The sequence below is a fragment of the Ambystoma mexicanum genome, chromosome 7q (genome assembly GCF_040938575.1).
Source record: "Ambystoma mexicanum isolate Mex_15411 chromosome 7q, UKY_AmexF1_1, whole genome shotgun sequence".
Classification (NCBI taxonomy): domain Eukaryota; kingdom Metazoa; phylum Chordata; class Amphibia; order Caudata; family Ambystomatidae; genus Ambystoma; species Ambystoma mexicanum.
Genome location: NC_090941.1, coordinates 579,977,303 through 579,998,474, shown reverse-complemented (window position 1 = coordinate 579,998,474; position 21,172 = coordinate 579,977,303). Strand labels below are relative to the sequence as shown.

Sequence of the window (21,172 nt, the reverse complement as noted above, 5' to 3'; positions counted from 1 at the left end):
AAAAGAGCCAACATATTTGTTGGGTGTTAAACATCACCTTATTTAAGGAATCCCCATAAGGACAATGTCGGGAGAAGCACATTTCATAATAAGAAAATCCACATTCAAAAATATGCTTGCCTGGAAAAATCTGTCAGATATGGGCGCAGTACCGCCGCTCACCTGTAGGAAAGCTGTCAGTTAATTACATTGGAAGCTTAACTTGTGCAGTTAGAAGCACATGGTTGAACTTAAGTGACTTGCCATCGAAAGCAATATAGGTTGCAACTATTTAATCTCTTCGTTTTTAAAAGACTGCAATTAGAGATTTGTTTGGCTGTTTTAAAAATTGTAACTTTAATTTTAACAAAGAACAATGTAACAATTTACTTTAAAGTAACCTGATTCAGCAAAACTTCAAATAAGCTTCCCCCACTGGGAAACACACCACCCTTCTGCTTCCCACCAAAAGGGCAGGAGCTCACATTCAGGTGTTGATTGAGAGGGAGGGGCACTGGCTGCTGCTCCTGGGAGTGAGACAAAGGACTTGCTGGGCTGAAAGAGTATGCAGATTCAAGTGTCAATAGTAGCCCCTGCCAGAGGCAGGGATTGCTCTTCAGCCACCCAAAACTTTGGGGGTGGGCTCAAACAGTTTTGTTTATTCTGAAAGCACAGAAAAGTATATTTTGAAAAGGACTAACACAGAACTGTGCGAAATTGTAAAAATTGTAAAATTACAGTATTGTTAATATGAAAATTCTGGTCACGTTTTAAAAGTACTGAGAACCCTGTGCTATGTTCAGGGACCTAACTGCAGAAATTGTAGGTTTGTAGCAATGCCAGAAGTATGAAACTTCATAGGATTATGCCCAGATATCATGCGCACATATGCATAGAAATGTGGACAGATCTCACACTGGGTACCCCCACCAAAAGCGCGAAAACCGAAGCTTGCACTAAAATGAGACTCAGACGGATACATGCTCTACTAAATTTGTGATGTGACTATGTATTATTAGCAATTTGGTGATATTGTAAATATGATTTATGTGAAAAATAGATATACTATACTGAAACAAAGGGGAGGTACTCCTTGGATTGTAAATTGCAGCATCACTATGCCACTAGATTTCCTTCTCAAATCAGGAGAGGGGAAATACTCTGACCAAACGGATTCCTAGAGGGTAAGCTTAGTATAATCAGCCTACCCATCCCATTGGGAAATACATAAATAGGGACAGTTTAGGACCTAGAGACACACAGATTCAACCATCAACTGATTTACTGGCCCATCAACTGATTTACTGGCGAAGCGCTCTGCAGGAGAACCCAGATCCAAGACTCCATAACTCTGAAAGCAGAAGGCCCAATTCCAAAGCTGAACCTTTCTCAGCTTGGCCTTTAAAAATCTTGCAACCTGATTTTACCCCCAGACTTCCAAGGGGCACATCAAAAATTGAACTGCCTAGCTGTGCTGTTTCTGCTTCTGGCCAAGAACTCTTGCCAGAACCCAGAGATCCAAACCAGTAAAGCAGAGCTGTAACCAGATAGCTGTAACCCAGAACCAACCCGTCAGATCCAGTTCAGAGGCCGTGCAGAGACCAAGTGATGTGCTGAGTGCAGAACCAAGCCCCTGAATCCTGTCTGGTGGGCTAGCAGATTCCAGTCCAAAACCTTTGACCAGATCTTTGATGGGCCTATTCCAAACCATAGTTGTGAGTTTCTAGCATAGAATTGTCCATAACCAATCTCTTAGCTTTAAGTAATCCAATCAAAAACCATTCTAGCATATCCATAACTGCATTATAGAACTCTTTTGTATTTTCTGAATCTTTCCCTCATCCATATAGTCCTTTGTTAATTGTAGTGATAAATTCATCTTTGCATTAATATATTTTCTGAAAAAAGATGAGTGTCTTGGTGGGCAAAAGTCAGAGCAGAGGCACCGCTGTTATGGTGGCTGTCCCGTTGGGTATCCTGCATCTTCATAGCCATAGCCTCCCTTAGTGTAAAGAAAATTCTTGTTTGTAATTCAAAAGTGCATCTTTCATTTGAAAATCTTGACTCTTTTTGAGAAAAATCGACCTCTACTAAAATCTCTATCTTCCATACCGTACATGCTAGAAACAAAATGTAAGTGTCAAATTGAAGCTAACATCCTCAGCTTTCCTTCCATCTCTATATTGCATATTAGGGGGGATTGAGTAGTATCAGGGGGATAGAGTGATTACATTGCATTTGATTGAACACACAAGTATTATTTCTGTGCTGCATTAATTTCCTATCATTGCATTTGACTGAACCCACCCAAAGTTTTATTCTCTGCTACATTATTATTCTCATCCATACTCCTACTGATTAAAGAGATTGTTGATTGTAATATCACCCATTGGTGATCCTTGTATAAATATTAATAGTGTGATATCTAGATATTGTTCAAATTCATAAAAGTGTGATATATAGCTTGTTCAAATCCATAAAATAAATATTTTAACTTTGGAAAACAACCTTCTTCTTGGTTCAGTGAGACCGGGGGGGATTCAAAGAGAGGGGCGTGATATAATGGTATATCATTTAGAAATAAAAGCACTTGTAGACACAAATATATAATTAAGGGTTCCAGCTTTGCATCACACCCTAGGCATTGACTTAGGTGGAATGCTGGGTTGAAACCACTTACAGACCGCTTGTTGTCATTCACAGCTTCTTTCACAGCGGTCCTCTTCTTCGTCTCAGTACTATCGGAAAAAAATCACCATTAGCAAAGGGTTTAAGTTGTGTCTCTACAGATTTGTGACTTGTATAAAAAGAAAGGACATTACATGAGGGCTTGTGGGATGGAAGGGGGACCTCATGGAAGGTAAAGGGGGGGGGGAATACTGATTCTCATCTGAGTGTCCCTCACCCTCTCTTCCCGGTTCACTGGGAGGGACCCAGGTAGTCCTCCCTCAAATGTTCACCCCCAGGGTCATGATCCGGTAGAGGTGGCCTTTTCCTGGCCACCGAAGGAGAGGCGCTTTTGGGAAAAGTGAGGATGCCCTCCGATTCCTCACATATCTTAGTGCAACTTGTGGCTGTCTCTGCCACACAGTCTCGTAGCCAAGACCCCATATCTCTTGGGAAGCAGGTGGCCTCCTGAGAAGTGTAATTAAAGCACTGTACTTGGAGAACTAATTCTTCATATTTATGTGTGCTTCTAAGCCACCCTAAGATGTACCCAGCAGTCCTAAGACTCTATAGATGGCAGTAGAACCACTACCTGGTTTAGTGTTATGGCACCATCTCTACACAAGGTTTTTGTTCATATTGAAAAAATGTCCTTCAGTAACTCTTGTGTTTGTCTGCTCTTCGCCAAGGACAGAAACGATTATTTTGTGGCATGCTCAAATGTCATGGGAACAGCTTCATAAGAAGGGACAGTCGGGGCCTAATTCACAAAACAATAGTTAGTGTGTGTCCTGCCCCTCCACCACAGGCTTTGGCGTCATGGTTTTCTCAGAAGGGAATTAGAATTGTAGTTTGATTTTGGTAAATGACAAAACATTCAGAAATGGGCTTAGTGTTGTCAATGGCAACACCTATCCCCTCAATGTCAGTAACTACCTTCAAAGCAGCAGAGCATGTCATCTATTGTTAGACATTAGGCCTAATGTGACAGAATTGTATACTTGGTGGTGTTAAGACGATAGTGCAACGCCAGAAGGGCCTGGTTCAGTAAAATGGCTCAATGGGAAAGTGCGCTCAAAAATGTTATGGTCTTAAAAGATGGGCAATAATCAAAAACATATATTAAACCTCTTTTTAAAGAAAGTTCCTATGTAAAGTTTTGAGCAAATAATGTTTTAACCCCTTTAATTTCAAGCAGAAGGATGGCCACTGCGGTAAGTGCTTATTATTTTCTTTTTCCATGAAAACCACGTTGCCAGGGAGACTCAAAGCTGAAGTCACGCAATCTTAAATACAACGCGGTTGTATTCATGATTTCCTTGTTTTTCTTTTTTAGTTTCTGGGCTTCTCCAGCCCGGGGGAGCCCGGGAAACTTAAAAAGAAAACCACAGCATTTATAAATGCAACCGCTTTGTATTTATGATTGCAGTGGCTTTCACTTTCAGAGTCCCGGCTCCCCTGGGCCGGGGGAGCCCGGGAGGCTGAAAGCGAAAGCCACTGCAATCATAAATACAACGCGGTTGTAGTTATAATTGGTGTGAATTTAATTTTAAGTTTCACTGACTTAAAAAGAAACACAGAGAAATTATAAATACAACCGTGTTTGTATTTATGATTGCGGTGGCTTTCGCTTTGAGTCCGGGGGACTCAAAGTGAAAGCCACATTCATTTTATGTGGCTTTTGCTTCATTAGTGCCGCAAGGGCAGAGATTACCACAAGCACAGGAGGCTCATCCATTTCACAAAATAGATGCCTCCTAGTGCTTGAAATTAAAGGGCTTTAAACATATTTGCTAAAAATTTTACATAGGAGCTTTCTTTAAAAAGATGTTTAATATATGTTTTTGATTATTGCCCATCTTTTAAGACAATCACATTTTTTAGCGCACTTTCCCTTTTAACCTTAGTCAGCTTGTCAGAGCGCCTCATTTGGATAATTTTCTCAGAGCCTATTCTTCCTATTAAGTTTGGTGTGTTGATAGTGCTGTGTTGATAGTGCATCCTCATTTCTACAGAACGAACCCTATGCTGAGTTTGACAACCACAGAAACTGATAAGATGGACAGGGTACAAACTGTCTTACTTGGTGGCGTGACCATATTACAGCTGTGGCGGGTCTTGGGCCTGAGAAGCATCGTAGAGACCAGGTCACAACAACGGAGGAAGGAATCTTCTACTTTCGGTGTGAGGATCACTGAGACTGCAGAGTCAGGCAGGGAAAGGAGAACGCCAGAGGCTCCACCCCGCTGGAGCACAACTCAAGGCAGAGAAGGTGCCTGTGTTGCCCAAGTTGGAACGAAGTGACTGGAATTAAACTAAGAGAGAGGAATAAGTAATCCAGAGGACCAAAGGGGGATGGGGAGCCCTAAATATATGAGACATTGGGCCTCATTACAAGTTTGGCGGTAGCCTTGCCAGTAAAACATGCTATTTTTTCCGGCACCCGCGAATGAGCAATTACCGGTTCATTACGGCCCAGCCGGACCCGGTAATTGCCCATTCGCGGGCGCCGGAATGCATTACTCCCCATTCCCACAGGGCTCAGTGGGAATGGGGTGGTCTGATGCACCGGCACTATTGAGAATGGTGCCAGTGCATCCAACATGCTCTGCTTGTGGGTGCCGGTACGGCCGCCAGGACAGACCTGGCAGCCGTAATGGCACGCGCGAGCAGAACTTGTAGTTTGCCGGTCTGGAAATGCGGTACCGGCAAACTTACTGGTACCGTAGTTCCCGGACGGCAAACTTGTAATGACCCCCATTGTTACCAGAAGGGAACCTGAAGGGAATAGAAGAATGCCAGAGATGCCACTGCACTGGAGCACACCCAAAGACAGAGAAGATACCAGGGTTGCCCAGGGTGGAGGGAGGCGAGTGGAACTAAACAAAGAGAGAGGAATAAGTAATCCAGAGAACCAAAGGGGCATGGGGAGCCCGAAATATATGAAAGATTGTTACCAGAAGGGAACCTGAAGGGTTCCAGGTGAGAAGAGAGGAAAAGAAGAACGCCAGAGACGCCACTCTGCTGGAGCACACCCAAACACCGAGGAGGTACCGTGGTTGCCCAGGGTGGAGGGAGGCAAGTGGAACTAAACGAAGAGAGAGGAATAAGTAATCCAGAGGACCAAAGGGGCCTGGAGAACCCTAAAGATATGAGACATTGTTACCAAAAGGGAACCCTGAAAGGTTCAATCAATGTATACAAGGCACAGTATTCGGGGAACGAAAAAGACTAAGTTGGTGAAAATGGACTAAGGGTGTAACCACTCCTCTTCAAGAACTTGAGAGATTTGGTTTATACAAAGACTTGCACATTTTCCTGAGGAACTTAAAAAAGAGACTTGAAAACCTTTCTTTTATGAACTTTTAAGAACAAACACTTTGTCCTATGACTAGTGCTTTGGGAGAGATCCAACTAACACTGTCAGGACGAAGCAAGAGCTGGGAGACTACAGCTATGGCTCTTTATGATGTTTTTCTAATGTGGTAGGGTCAGATAGGGGATAGGTGTTGGACTGAGAACTACTTTTTTGTTTTTGACAATTGGCAAACCCCCTTAATTTAGTTTGTAGGCAGGGAAATCACTTGTAGCAATAGGAGTACACAGGCCTTTTCCTTTTTAGTTAAATAAAACCCTTTAAATGTTAACCTCGAGTCTGGCTCCTTCTTCTGGTCTGCCACACCGCTTACCAGCTGTTGTGGGGTTGGAATAAATGCGCAGCTTGCTTTAGAGGTTTGAAACCTCAACATGATTGTGGGAGCACATCTTTTTCTTCTGTAAGTAGAGTAGGGTGTCTGCTTTACTGTTGCAGGTATGCTGTTTTATCTTATCTGTCCGTGATCTTGGGCCGTTTGCGTTTCATCTCCGGTTTGCCCTTTAAAGGAAAGCCAACTGACGGTCAAACAACTCATTACGAATTATTCCCTAGACGTTTTATGGTTTGGAAATGATGGGCTGCAAGGTGACCAACACCTTGTTGCCTTCTTTAAAGTTTATTTTCATGTCATTGTTTGGTAGAGGATAATCTCTCATTGATGAGGATTAGGTTTATTTTGAAACAGGTTTACCCCTCCATGTTTGAATAAGAAAGTACACTGTTGAGATTATGGGGGGATTTATCTGTAGTGCTCATTCTAGGCAGTTTTGTCATGAGAGGTATTCTGACCATGGGAGAGAGGACGTGCTCATGTCAAGGATGAAGATGTTGGAGAACGGAATGGCATCCAAAGTGTGCACAATAATGTCTGTGACTGAAGTGGGCAAGAGTGAGAAATTATGTCCGATGTGATGTGTTGAGCAATCCAGACACATATTGAAGTCCCCCATGATCAGGGTCTTATCTCGTATGGATTGAACACTAGTGACTATCTCCGACCACTCTCTGAGGAAAGAGGTGGCCTCGCAGGGGGCCCTTGAGATAAATGTTATAAACAGTGTGGTGCTGGGGTTCAGGTAGCATTTACAGAGCAACCACGTCTCTTAAGTTGCAAGGGGTACATAGTGCTTCATTTGTAATGCATTTCTGAAAGGCTGAACGTGGTGGAAACCAGTGTACCCATGTTGTGTTCTCAATGCAAACAAGTAAACCATTGTCTAACTCCCCCCACCCCTTGTTTTTACCTAGGAACTGGAAAGTATACACGAAGATGTTCAAGCTATGAGTAATTGCTGTGAGGACATGACTGGTCGGTTGAAGGTAGGAATGGCCGTACCCTGGCTCTCAGTTTTTGCTGGAGCCTTAGGAAATTAAAATGCTCACCTTAACTATGGTTACATTGTTAGTATTTCAATACTCTTCTATAGCATAGTTGTTTTAGGCATTTATTCTGCATTTTAATAATTTGTTATATTGCATTGTTTAAAGTCTTAAGGACATAATGAAATTGATATAATCAAGAATTGTTTCCAGACATTTTCACATCAACAATAAACAAATAATTGAGTAGAAGTCCTAGCTAATGGACATTAAAGTGGACGACAAAGTCCTGGTTTTCGTTTACGACCCTGACACGTGTGACGTTGGAAAACAAATTAAACTGTCAGTTATGTATCATGTCATTTATGTCTTGACCAGAGCACAGCACTTTTTTTGTAACAAAAAAGGATCAAGATTGCATTTATATTGATTTTGCTTGTTTGTGTTGCTCACATTGCCTTATAACTAGATGTATTCTCTTTTGTAATCCAAAACTATTTTAAAATTGTTTGTCTCGATTGTAACCTGCTGAATAAATGATGTGTTGACAATCAATGCGTTCGAACATTTAAGTCTGAGCCTGTGGGTTGTTTTATACATTGAGTAAGGGGCACTTCACTCCCTCACCAATCTTTTTTCTGTTTTTTCGAGTAAAATGCAACACCGGCAAAGCCAATAGGTCTGCCTTTGTAAATGTAGAGGCTAAGATTTTGTGTATAGCTTTGCATTTTCAAAGCCTGGCCTATTTGCTGTGTTAATGCTTGCTTTTATAGATTTATCATTGAAGAGAATTTCTGCTGCGGATATTATGAATTGGAAGCAAGTTTGCCAAGCTCACTGTTTGCACTGCTGCCTATCGCAGCTGATTGATCAACAGACGACTCGAAAACCATGCACTAGTTCACTCTCTTTTTATCTGTGTGTACAACAGGAATTAGATTTGGACTGAGCCCATAGCATTGGGTTAGAGTTTACAAGACTCCAGTTTTTCTTCAGACTGTGGTAGTCCGTCCTTCCCTCTCTTTCCCTTGTTCAAGGCTGTCTCCTTGGTGGGAAAACAGTCGCTCAGTCTCTGTGAGGTTTTGTGCATCAAAACCTTTCTTTCTTGGGTCTTTTGTTGCTGCAGCCAATGTCGGGGAATGTGCATTGGTCCTCCAGAACTCTCCCATCGGTAACCCCTACCTGGTACCATTCCAGTCTTCAAACAAGGGTCAGGTGTTTGGCAATTGTGCAGTTGGTTAGGTACCAGTCACTGTTGGCTTTCCTCTCATGATGGTACTACAGCTTTTTTCTCAAGTCGGCCTACACTTAAGCTGTTTGACTTTTGTTCAAGCCCAGAGTCTGTTTTCTTCCACATCGAGGAAGGGCCAATTTGCACAACAAATGTGGAAAGTTTAGCAAGAGACTATCAGTTTATTGCATTGCAATGCAATACAATAGCTTGTGATGTGTCCACTTCCAAATTAGTGCTGGAACAACCCCGAATGTACTGAACAGCCTTTAATTCCCTTTTTGGATTTCATTATCAAACTACCCAACTTCCCCTCTCTTTTCTGATGTCTTCACTGATCTGATCTCTACATCACACTTTCACTACTTTTTTCTGGCTATCGTCCAACTCTGTCATGCTGTCCGTAGGTATTTCCTCTCCTCCCCCAATGCATTCTTTTGTTGTGATGCCTCCCCCTGACACCTCCAATTCCTCTCCTCTTCCTCACTGGTATTTTTCATTCGTCTCTCTTTTCCCTTCTTTCCTTCTTTTCTCATTTCTAGCCCCTCTCTTTTCCAAATTCTCCGCTGCTCCCTTGACATGGGTTTGCCCTTTTGGGGTTCCACAGCTCTGCTTCACCATTCTCTGAGACACCTAAACGTCCCCCATGGAAACTGAGATTTGTAGCTGCAGTCACCATGTTTTCTATTCATGTCCAGGAGCTTGCCATTACATATGAGAACGCCCTCCACATCTAAATGAATATTTGGGCCCCAAAACCAAATTTAACACAATGTCAGGAAATAATAATAAATCAGAGGTTCATTAGCGTACATGACAGTTTGACTGTTTCACTGTTTGAATGACAGAGTAAAAGAATAAGTACTAAATTTAATTAGAGCGCGTAACCCCCATAGTAAAACACATTAATTATGAGACCAATAGCCAGCTTTGTTATTCTGTTCATTATGTCATTTAGCAGTAACAGGAATACCACATAAGCTAAAGTCATTGCTTTGAGAAACGGATTTGTCTTTTAAAGGAAAACTATTTCAAAACGTACCTCATTTACCATTTAAATGACATGCCATGCACTCGATACGTTAGCAAGCCGGACCCATTTTTGCCCACATGGGCGAAGTGCAAAGATAACGGCTTCCTGCCTTGTGGCAAAGGGCTGCTCCGTTGCACTCTTCCCAATCCCGTTACCTCTTGACTGTGTGACTAACACCTTCCGAATGAAAATATACATCCTGCTCTCGCGGCATGTTGTATACATTACTTATTTCCACCCAGAAATGCCATTTTGAATATTGGAACTTCACATCTTGTATCTGACGCCGGGTAGGGATTGTTATATTGAGCTTTGCCTTACAAGAGTAAAAGCAGGTTCCTTAATTAAATCGTGGGCAGTTTACCCACGCTCATGTGGTGACTGAAATGTCGGCTCATATTAATCGCCAAAAGTGCCCCTTGTTTCAGCAGGGCAGGAACATGGCTCTGCCCAACTTCTTCAATTTCATTTGAAGAAACCGCAGCAGAAGTAGCAAGCATTTCTTGTGTGCCTTGCTAACTGAACTTGTGTACTGTTGTTTCCAGCTTCTAAATGACAGCTGCATTTGCTTGCCACAAAATACATTACAGAAATCATCTTCAGAGTCTGCAAGGTTTGCTACCAGTGGTCTTTAAAACACAGATTGAGGCGGGCCAAGGCATTGTGTGTGAGATGTCCTGGCGCTTGCACATGTCGCCCTCTTTTCAACTCCTCTGCTCCTCCTTCACCACTCCCCTTACCTCTTGTACGTTTTCCTTCCCACCTCCTCTGCTACTCTCTCTTCTCACCAGTTGCCCCTCGCTCCTCCACCTTTTCACTGCACTGCCTGGCTCTACTCTGCACCTGCAACTCTGAACTCGGACTCCTAACTTGCACACCACCTGTCTTCTGTGTTCTGCCTACACAGGACTGCGGGGCTTGACACAGTATCTGTGTGGACTATATCAATTGTGTGAAAGATGCAAACATGTCCACGGACTGCTTACGACCTTTTGGTACCAGCAATTCACCCGGTGGTTTGCATTGCGTTGCTGGCTACCCTGCGTCTTTGCTCGCTGGTGCTCTAATGTATCTTTGCTACCTTGAAAGTAGTGTGACAGGCAGCTTCTCTTTCTATGAAGTCTTCCCAAAGGCCGTCAGTCCCTCCTTTTCGATTTTCTCAATGTTCTTATTTGAGACACTCTCCTGATTTCGCTCCAGAAATCACCCATGTCTCACGTGCATACATTTGAAGTCCTGTTAATTGGATTTGAATTGCACACTGCAGCTTTAATACATACAAAAAGTAACGCAAGTTACTTTTACAAAAGTGATGCACAGGCAGATAGATACTTCTCACTCAGCATCAGTTGTAAACAATTACACGATTTTTCAATTATCAATAATCTGTAATCAAAACAGTTCTCCTCTGTTATAATGCAAAGATACATTCACTGAATGACCTATAGTTTACAAGTAAAGTGCTTGCCTCGCACATGGGGGCCAGCCTAGCCTGCACTTTGCAAGTTTGAATGCTGTGTTAGGACCGACTTTACCTTTCATCGTTCAGCATTCTTGTTATAGTGCATAGATGTGGGTGGAATCCACCATAAAGCGCTATATAAGAACACGCATTGTTGCATACTGGGGCTGAAAGTCCCCACACACAATGAAACACAATGAATAGAAATCTAGTATCCTGGAATTTACACACATGAAAACAATACAATTTCTCCGCATGCCCTAACATGCCAAGATAACACTAGTGAAAATACTGTTTTATTTAAGATGCAGTGATCCAATGGAAGGCACTCTGAATCATGGAGCAGCTGGACATTATTTTTTGGTAGCCTTCCTACTATAGTCTTTAACCATACTAACATTTACAGCAGTAGACCATTTAAAGGTAGGTTCTGATAAAACAAATTAGCAAAGGCATCCATATACCGCTCTGTACATATAGTAACAATAAAAAAAATGTAGCACAGAAATTGAAAGAACATTAATGTATGAAGCAGCATAGATGCAAAAAAACTCTTAAAAGCCCCATTTAAAAATTCCACCACAACTTAGTCAGTAGAGCTAGCATCTGCAAAAATGGTTGACCTACCAGGACCCTCTACAAACATGTTGCTGCATGAGATCTGCAAGACAGCCAAAACTCACTTTACCCAAAGAAAATCAATGTGTTCATAGATGCAACATTCTACAACTCCACCAGTCATTTTGGTCCATTTCAGGAAGATGTAATACTTCTCCATGGTGCAGGTCTTCCTCTTTAACGTTGTTGTTGGGTAGCATAACTGTTGCCTTTTTCCTGTCTTGCGCTCTTGGTGCTTTGCCTCCTTATTAGGAACAGAGGGATCAGTACAAGATTACTTTGCTTTGCATGTCGTATGGAAACTGCCCTTATGCGCAGGTAAGCATCGGTTTGTTTTTGGTGCATAATCAGTTAGGTGCCTGGATGTACCCTAAAGTGGATATGTTGGTTGTGTATCTGGTTGATGTGAGTTATGTTGAACATCATGGCAGTGTAGGTGTGGTGTGTCAAGTCTTTAGAAATTATGCATGCAGTGAAATATAAAGTAATGGTATTTATTTGCTTTGTAAGCATGGATATCTGTTTTTCTGGGCTTTTATAGCGTCCACCACACTGGAAAATAGTGCTAAAATGTCCACGACTTCTCCATGGGCCATTGTCCAAGCCATTCTTCTGGCTTGTCCTCTTCTTGGGTAGGGCCCAGTGCACTCTTCGGACTTATTCTCACAATTTCATTGGAGAGGGTGGACAGGCCCTCTACCTTTTCTTTCTCTGCCTTCCCCTAAGTCATGGTCTCAATCAGCCTTCAGTTTCTTTGCCTTTCCCTTATCCAGAGCTTCTGCTTTTCATCTCTGTGACTTCCCTTGGCCAGAGCTTTCAGCCTTCTCTTTCCCCAACTTCTCCACAGCCTCTGCCGTTACTTATTTATTTACCTGTTCACAGGCCGCCACTTCTGTCTTTCTTCTGTGAGGAGAAGGGGTCACTCTCGCCTCCTTCTTTTTTTGAGGTAATTAATGAGCTTTACTTTCAACCTTTAACAGACCTTACATGTAACTCTTCGACATTATAAAATAGAATTTAAAATAATAGAAAAAAAGAGTCAAAATGCATACAAAATAATTAAGTCACTGGGGGTTCCTTCACATCGCTACCAACAACTCATCAGTGATCTTGTTTGTAACATACATCCCTTGAATTCATGCCTCTGCAAATAGGTTGCTGGCGTTTACATTTCCCTGCAAAAATGTCATGGCACTTTTAAGATTAAATGCAGCATGTTGCCTGCAGCGGATACAGTTTCTTTTGGGCATATCAACATAACATTGTCGCGATTTTTTATCACATCCCATATAGCTCTTGCAAGGACTACTATTTATGAGCATTTTCCATTTCTCAAGGGAAGGAAATTTGCTCTGGCTATTGCAAACAACTTCTATTCAAGCACATTGTAAAGGGAAGCCAAATATGGTTGTGGTCTAGAGGAGGTGGTGTGCTATGTATATACATATATATTTCGTTCCAATTTTGATGCAAGTTCTCCCTTAGCTGCCACTTTTAGAGTTTGACTTTTTGATGCCTTGTTAATTTAGGGACTTCTTTCACAAGGACAATATTTTGTAATCCTGATTCTTTTATTGCCATTTCCAGGTCCTTCAGAGAGTTTGCCTTTTTTGGAACGTGTACATATTGTCGCCTTGCTTTGTCTCTGAGGTGGTTTGTGGAGGATAGTGCTCTGTTTGTACCCTTTTCCTAATTGATCGGAGTCACAGTCTAGAAAAGGGGGGTCATTTAAAAACTGGATGGTGGATGGCAATTGCAGGAGAATTTTTCCAGAATTTCGGTTTCAATGTGCCAATCTACCCTTTTATCCCCCTCCTCCTCATATTCGGCCCCATAAACAAACATGCTTCCATTTATCCACTTGCTGGGTAATCTACTTTCCATGCTGCTTTACACGGAGCACAATTGTCTTGTTCTTGTTCTCTGGTGTCGTCTTTCCCATCAGTGTTTTAATGGGGACCATTTGTTTGTGGCAATTGCCACACCCAAATATGAAAACTTGTTTTTGTTTCTCATTTCAAATGGTCACTATGGGCGAGGCTTTTTTTGAATGTCTTGAACTCAACACCATTATCTTTTTTTAGCAAGATTTTTGACCACACTGTTCCTCTGATAACATTTATCCACAGCATGTAACTGTTTCTGGGGTACATTTTATGACTTTTGCAATGATGATTAAATCGTCTGCATAGAGAAGCAACATGACTTTAAGATCCCTAATTATTGGCATGTCTGGTGAGGCTGCTATGACATAATTCTACATATTAACATATAGGGAAAAGAAAATTGGTGCTGTACACCGAAGTGGATGGAAATGGGGTGTGGGGGGGACTCTGTTTTTGCCTTGATGGTTCAGCCAGACCTGAACTTGAGTCTTTGAGTAAAGAGATCTAATACTAGAGAAGCTCTTCATTTAGGCCTCATATTTACAATTTGTTCACTAGACCACCACGGCTGACAAAAGTCAAATGCAGTAGTAAAGCATAAAAATACAACATCAATTGTTGATCCTTCAACTTTGGGGATTTTTTTCAAATTCACACAAAATTTGGTGTACTGTCAACAGGCCATATCCTCTTAGAGCACGCTGCCCGGCCGGCCCTCTTCTCACACTCTGGCATTCTCTAGGACTCGGGTGTTTAGCCTCTTTTCTTGTTCTCAGACTTGTCACCCCACAGGCACTCCAGGATAAACTCCAGTTGTCCTGCGAGTAATCAAGTAAGCAAGTACTGACAGATTGATCAAAGACCCTCTTTCCCTCCTTCTGGGTGCCATGAAAAAGGCTATCATAGGTATGACAGCAGCCCTTCAGGCCATGTAGGTTGACATGGTCCCCTACCGCTGTGATAATGTAGCTCTTGCAGAACCATTATCTCCCCTACAGCAGTCAGTTTAAAACCTCCAAGACTGAGCAATGAATAGTCTGGGGTTAGGGGCTTCAGGGATGGAAAAGCCTTTTCGAAATATTCAACACCAGCTTCATTCCAATACACACACAGGTCTCCGGTCGATAACACAGAGACCTCAGGTAGGTGAATCCTTCTGCTCTGAGAGCAGTAAAGGAACACTGATACCCCTCCCTCATGACAGAAAAATATAGTAGGAATCCAGAAGAGTTCCAAAGATTCATGACTCAATGTGTCTTTGATTTTATGAATCACCCACAGATCTATGCATCCAACAGAGGTAAGGTTGCATTCCCATTAATGCATTTAGGCAGCCCTGCCCGGACTTGGACAACGCCTTGGATAAACAGACAAGATCCAATCCTAGAAGATCGACAAATGTTCAGCTATTTTCAGAAAAATGTTTGACAGGAATATATATATATATATATATATATATATATATTAGATACTTAAGACATGAACATTTAATTATTAAATGGGGGACTAAGTAATTGATCAATTCTATATTAATATTTAAATACCTTTTAGCAGAATTAGCATGTATGAAGATGTCCAAGACATTTTATTCTACCAGGAATTACGTGAAGATATCGAAGACGTTCTGATCCACATCAAGCAAAGACGAGGAGAGCGATGAGGAGAAAAGAAAAGATTCAAACTGGGAAAACCAATCAATAGAGGACCTGAAGAACATCCAGTGGGAGGGAGTACTGCAGAGCTGAGGGAAGTAGGAGTCGTCCTAGGGCCTGTTGGACTGAAGAAAGGGAACACAGACGTAAACTTAATCTTTGGTTTTATTGTGGGTATGCAGTCCACACCTGTCCAAAGAGACAGGAAAACTAACAGGGCACTCATTGAATAATGGGGGCCTGACGGCCCCCATTAAACAAGATGTTAATATCCATCTCCCTCCTACTCCTATAGATAGTGTGATTAATCATATCCTACATGGTGGCCAGGGAAAGGCATCCACTTCCTGATCCTGACCTTGGGGGTGGTGTACTGCAGCAGGATCACCTGGGAGGAGATGGGGCCCAGGGTGGTGAAGGGATCCAGTGGGATGAGACACAGAATTCTCCTTTAAAAGTGAGTAACCTTTCTCATGTACCAAAACATATACTGGCCTATTGCCATTGTGAGGTATCTGAACCCCATGTTAAGGAAGAGCCCATTGTACCTTGTATCAACATTCATCCCCCTTTCTCCCAAAGGTACAGAGAAAGTAAACCTATAAATGGTGGCATAAAGGAACTGCCTTTGCCTTCTTTAATAAAACCTGATGAAGCATTTTGCAGTGCTGGAAACTGTTGGGTTGTGATGAAGGCTCAGGGGGTCATCTTTGTTGCTGCTTTGCTATTTCCCCTTGTGTTTGAATCTAGACCAAGTTTCCTGTGTCCAGCAACTGTATTGGGAGGCATTGGGAGATACAAAGTGGTAACATTGTTGACATTTGTGGCACGGGGGGTATTTTTCAGGGACGAGGGATACCCCAACGTCCACTTCAAATATCTCGGCAAGGCTGGTTCTGATTTTCATGTTGGCGAACTTCCCGCTCCAGGTTGAGAAGGGTCCACCCCGCCCCTTTGACAAGCTTTTGACCCTGGCCCATCACAGAATCTGTCCTGCAGCCAGCTAATGCTTGCTCCTGTTCAAAAGCCCCTAGAAGTGTGTTCCCCTTTTTGGCCTATCGGGTTATTGGGCTAACAATTGGGGAGCAGTTATGAATAAATCTTCTGAAGAAATGTGAAACGCCTAGAAATCTCGGAACCTCCACTGATTATTATTGCGGCCAATTCAAAACTGCCTCAATTTTCTTGAGATCCATTTCAATGCCCATTGCTGAAAGTTTAAATGACAAAAAAGTGACATAATACACTCAAATTAACATGTTTCTAACTTGGCAAACATAAAAACGTTCCCTTAGCATCAGTACCTCCTCCTTTACACGTTTCCTGTGTTCTTCCAAGTTCACTGACATCATATATTGTCAAAATATACGATTGCAAATGTATTCAATAAGTCCCAGAAAGAGTTATTGATGTGATGTTGAAATGTTGCTGAGGCATTACAAAAACTAACTGGCTTCCCTATGAAAGTGTCCATACCTGGTATTGAAAGCAGTCTGCCATTTGTATTTGTCCCTTGCATGAATTAGTACCAAATTGTTGGTTCCCAAAAGAAACCATGCTGTTCGAAGTTTGTCCATCAGGACAGAAATCAATGGCAAAGGATATTTGTTTCGTATTGTTATTGAATTTGGTTCACTGTAATCCACAATTGGCATCAGCCACACGTCTGCATTAGTCACTATAAATATCTGAGCCCCTGCAAGCAACTTGAGTCCCTGATAAATTCTTACTTCCAGTTCTCCCCAAGTTAATTCTAAAGATCAAAGTCTTTGTTGGAGCATAAATGCGTTCATGCAGAATCTTAGTTTTTGTAATGACATCAGTAGGGCCATCATATACCCGATGTGCTGGTAATTGCTCAGCCTCCCTCTCTGAAATTACATTTTAAAGTCTAGATATTGTGGTGTCACTTTTTCTAAGTTTTTAATTTGTCAATGAGATGGCCTTGACTATAGGTTGCCAACACACAACTCCAGGGTGTGCAGGTTTCATTGCTTTCTGTGCATAGTAGATGAAAACTATAGAATTTGCTTAACCGAATACTTTCACAGGTTGCATTTCCATAACCAGGATGCACCTTAAATGGCAAATCTGGTGAACAAATCATATCTAATCATATTCTCTCAATCTATCCTACCATAGCTAACATGTTCTTTGGCCAAGTTTGCCAAGATCCATCACCTCATTAACAACACCCTACCCACCATAGACACACCAGCCATATCCCAAGACAGTCTAAATTCAATGTTCGCTCTGGAAGAACTCCCAAACATCCTAGTGTCACTCATAGTCACCACCTAGGAGGGAAATGTCATCCCAATCTCCAGTCTGAAGAACATCACAGGAAAGATTATCTGCCCTCACCTTCACACTATCAACTCCTTACTCATGCAAGGCATCTTCCATTACTAATTGAAAATTGCCTAGATCCTCCCGCTACTAAAGAATCCCCCCCCTTGACCTGGATGACTTGGCAAACTACTGACCCATCACCCATCTATCCTTCATTGGTGAGTTCACAGAGATGACCAGGTCTACGCTTCACTACACCCATTATCACCCAACACACCCTATTTCAAGAATACCAGTCTGGCTTTCGACCTTGATGCAGCACTTGAGACCATTACCATCCAAGTCATCGACAAAGCACTCTTCATGGATAAAGGTGACCTATGCATCCTGGTCCTGCTCAACCTCTTAGCTGCGTTTGACGCAGACTACCACAAAGTGCTACTCAATAACCTGTCCTACCGCATAGTATTCAATGCACAGTCCTTCGATGGTTTGACTCCTAATTCAATTGACGCACCAGCTAGTCCGATGGGCACCTGCAGATCCCAATGTTCCCCAGTGACTTGCGTTGGCCCACAAGACTCCGTCCTCTTCCCCTGTCATCTTGAAAATCCTAGATGGAGCCACACGGGGCACTCTTGTCCGAATTCAACATGAAAATCTACCAGTATGCTGATGACACACAGCTATTCCAGAAGATCAACTTTCTCAACAACATTCACCAATTGAAACACTGCTTCTCCACTATTCAAGCCTGGATGTCAACCACCTATTTGAAACTGAACCTTACCAAAACAGAGTTTGTCCTCAAAGCGGCTGCCACCAAATGCACCCAAGCTCAAAAGTGGCTGAAATACATGGCCACAATGACCTCCCCAAATCCCCAACTCCCCTCTAGTGCAAAGTCTCTAAGCTTCACTATCGATTGAGATCTCTCCTTGCCCTCCTGCAGCCACCTGCCATTTCTTTCTCTCCCAGACCCTGTGTTTCTTCATCTGGGCCCCTCTGCTTATTTCAATGTTCCTTTTTTTGTTTTTGCTTTCTTGACTACCGTTATGGGTACTCCAACCTCAATATGTTTTCTCATTCTTCACTGTAGGTTCCCCATTCACTTTTCTAGTCCTCGCTCGGCCTGGTTGTCCCCTGTTGTGTACTTTTCTTTCAGGTTCCCTTGTTCTTGCCATATACAGTACTGCCTACTTCTGTATGTTTTTTTAATGCTTCTCCTTGGGTACCCTTGATCAAAGTTCTTACCAGCCCCTGCTCTGCCTGGTTTTCCTTTCAGGTCTCCTTGTTCGCACTCTGTAAACTGGTTTTGTTCGAGCCTTTAGTTAAAATCAGTTTACTTATTTGCTAACTTGTTCTTGTCTCGTCCGGTCTTGTCGGCTTGCACCCTCCACCCCCTTGTGTCTGCCCCACTGTCTCCCACCCTTACCATTATTCCACTTCTCACCTCCCCCTCTTCCTCTCTCCTCTTTTCCCCCCACCTCTGCATCCTCTATGGTGCTCTCTGTTTCTCCTAGCTTCTCTAACTGCTTCTCTATTGACTATCCTGCCCTTCTCACCAAGTCTGGTAGGAAGGAGTTCAAAAAGGATATCCTGGTCTCCAACCCAGGCTTCCCTGTCGCTGACACCTATACCAGCACTTCCTCCAGACAGACCCTTGTTGACATCCACTTTGTCGATCCTTCGCCAGACCTATGGACTCCTCATATGATCTCTGCTCTCTCCTTTCTCTACCTCTCCCATTAATGGTGGCACCTGGTGGGAAGCCCTCATGCCCCCCTTCACTCCTCTAAGGTCATCCTCAATCTTTATCTGAATGGAACCATCTTGGTCCAAGACCCTCAGGCCAACCTCCTCCTCTTTAATAGATACTTCCTGCACCTTATCAATTTCCTCTCCTCTCCTCTCCTGCTGTCCCTTCATTGGCTTCCTTGCCTCCTTCCTCTGGCACCTCTATGGCACCCTCATCCTCCTCCTTGGCTACCTTGCCCTCTCCTCCTTCCTCTTCTGCCCTCCCTCTGGCTCTTTCAACACTTCCGCAGGGAGTACCTCCGATTTGTACCCCACCCTGGAAGTTTTTCAAGGGTGGCAACCTTCTCCATATTGCCGCTCTCAACTCTCGTTGAGCTGTCACACACTCCTCTAACATCTGCTGTCACCTGGAAGAGCTGGACCTTGATCTTCTCGGTCTCACCGATACGTGGTTCATGGCCAGATCTGTCACAAGTTTTGACACTTTTCTCCCTGATGGCTACAAGATCCTCTCTGGGCCCAGATCCAACCGTTCCAGTGGGGGTGTAGCAATCATCTTCCCGGAGTGGATTCCTGCCTCTATCATTCCTATGCAGGCCTACTCCCCCTTTGAATGCCTTGTCTGAAGGCTTTCTCTCTCTGCTGGCCACTCTCTCACTGTGGCTACTATCTACCGGCCACCTGGTTAGATAACATCCTTCCTCTCTGAGTGGGCAGACCTCTCCTCCTCCCTCCTGGCCTCAACCACTCAACTCCTTGGAGAACTCAGCATCCACCTGGATGCTTCCTGTCCCTATTCTGGACTCTTTCCTCTCTCTCTCTCTTTCTCTCTCTTTCTTTCTCTCTCTCTTCTCTCTCCCCCCGCTCCCCAGGGCACACTCTGGATGCGCTGATCTCCCCCTCTCTAACCCTCTCACCACTGCTCTCTTCTACAGTGACCACTTTCTCCTCTCCTCTCATCTCTCTTCCCCTCTGACTGAGCCAACTCCCACTCTGCCACCCACCTTATCGGTCATCAGAACCATGAAGTGTGTCTCATTCTCCTGGAACTCTACTGACTCACACCCTGACACAGCCCTCTCCAAGCCCCACTCTTCTATCTCTGATACTCTTGATTTACTTGCCCATGTCATGAGGATCCACTTGAAGCCCAAAGCCAAATGCAACTCATGGTACGACTCAGACCTTGTCACTCTTGAACGCAAGTGTAGGGTGGCTGAGTGGAAATGGCTGGCATCTTGTGCAAAACCGACTCTCTGTCCTCACTAAGAAGAGAGCTCACATCCAAGCCCACGTCTCTGTGGCATCTAACAACTCAGCCGAACTCTTTAAAATCTGCAAGGAGCTGGCCAATCCTGCTGCACTCTCTCCCTCTCTTGTCCCTTCAGGCCCTCTGCACGGACGTCCTATCTGGACATCCAAACAGTCATCCAGGACAACAGAATAACTACCACGCTTTATACCAAACCTACAGATCGCAACAATCTGTTGCACCGTATGAGCTTTCACCCTCCCAAGACTCTACAGAATTTACCATATGGACAAATGTTGCGTATTAAAAGGATCGTCAGCAACCCAGAGGAAAGTCAGGCGCAGGAATAAAAACAGAACGTCAGCCATTGCAAGACATTTTAATGATAATGGACATTCAATAAGATAACTAAGATTTCTTGTACTAGAAGTGTTACCCCTGAAAGGTCACACACGGGATACTAAGAAATGGAGAGCACAGAAAGAAGCATTCTGGATCGACAGACTTGATTCATTATCATCAAATGGGATGAACGAAGAACTTGACCTCGGCTGTTTCCTTTAACTGTAACGGCACATATCCATGAACAGCCAGATATACATATGTTATACTCTAATGATCATGTTCTGTATATGTGAGAGAATTA

At 43.1% G+C, this 21,172-nt stretch overlaps 1 protein-coding gene across 2 annotated transcripts in view; it reads left to right on the top strand.

Annotated features, from left to right (window-relative positions):
* Positions 1–21,172, top strand: part of COG6 (component of oligomeric golgi complex 6) — a 1,358,763-nt gene that overhangs the window by 126,796 nt on the left and 1,210,795 nt on the right. For both annotated transcript variants that reach the window (XM_069639705.1, XM_069639707.1), the window contains exon 3: positions 7,271–7,342. In XM_069639705.1, coding sequence (XP_069495806.1) covers positions 7,271–7,342 — 72 coding nt within the window. The remainder of the gene's footprint in view (positions 1–7,270; positions 7,343–21,172) is intronic.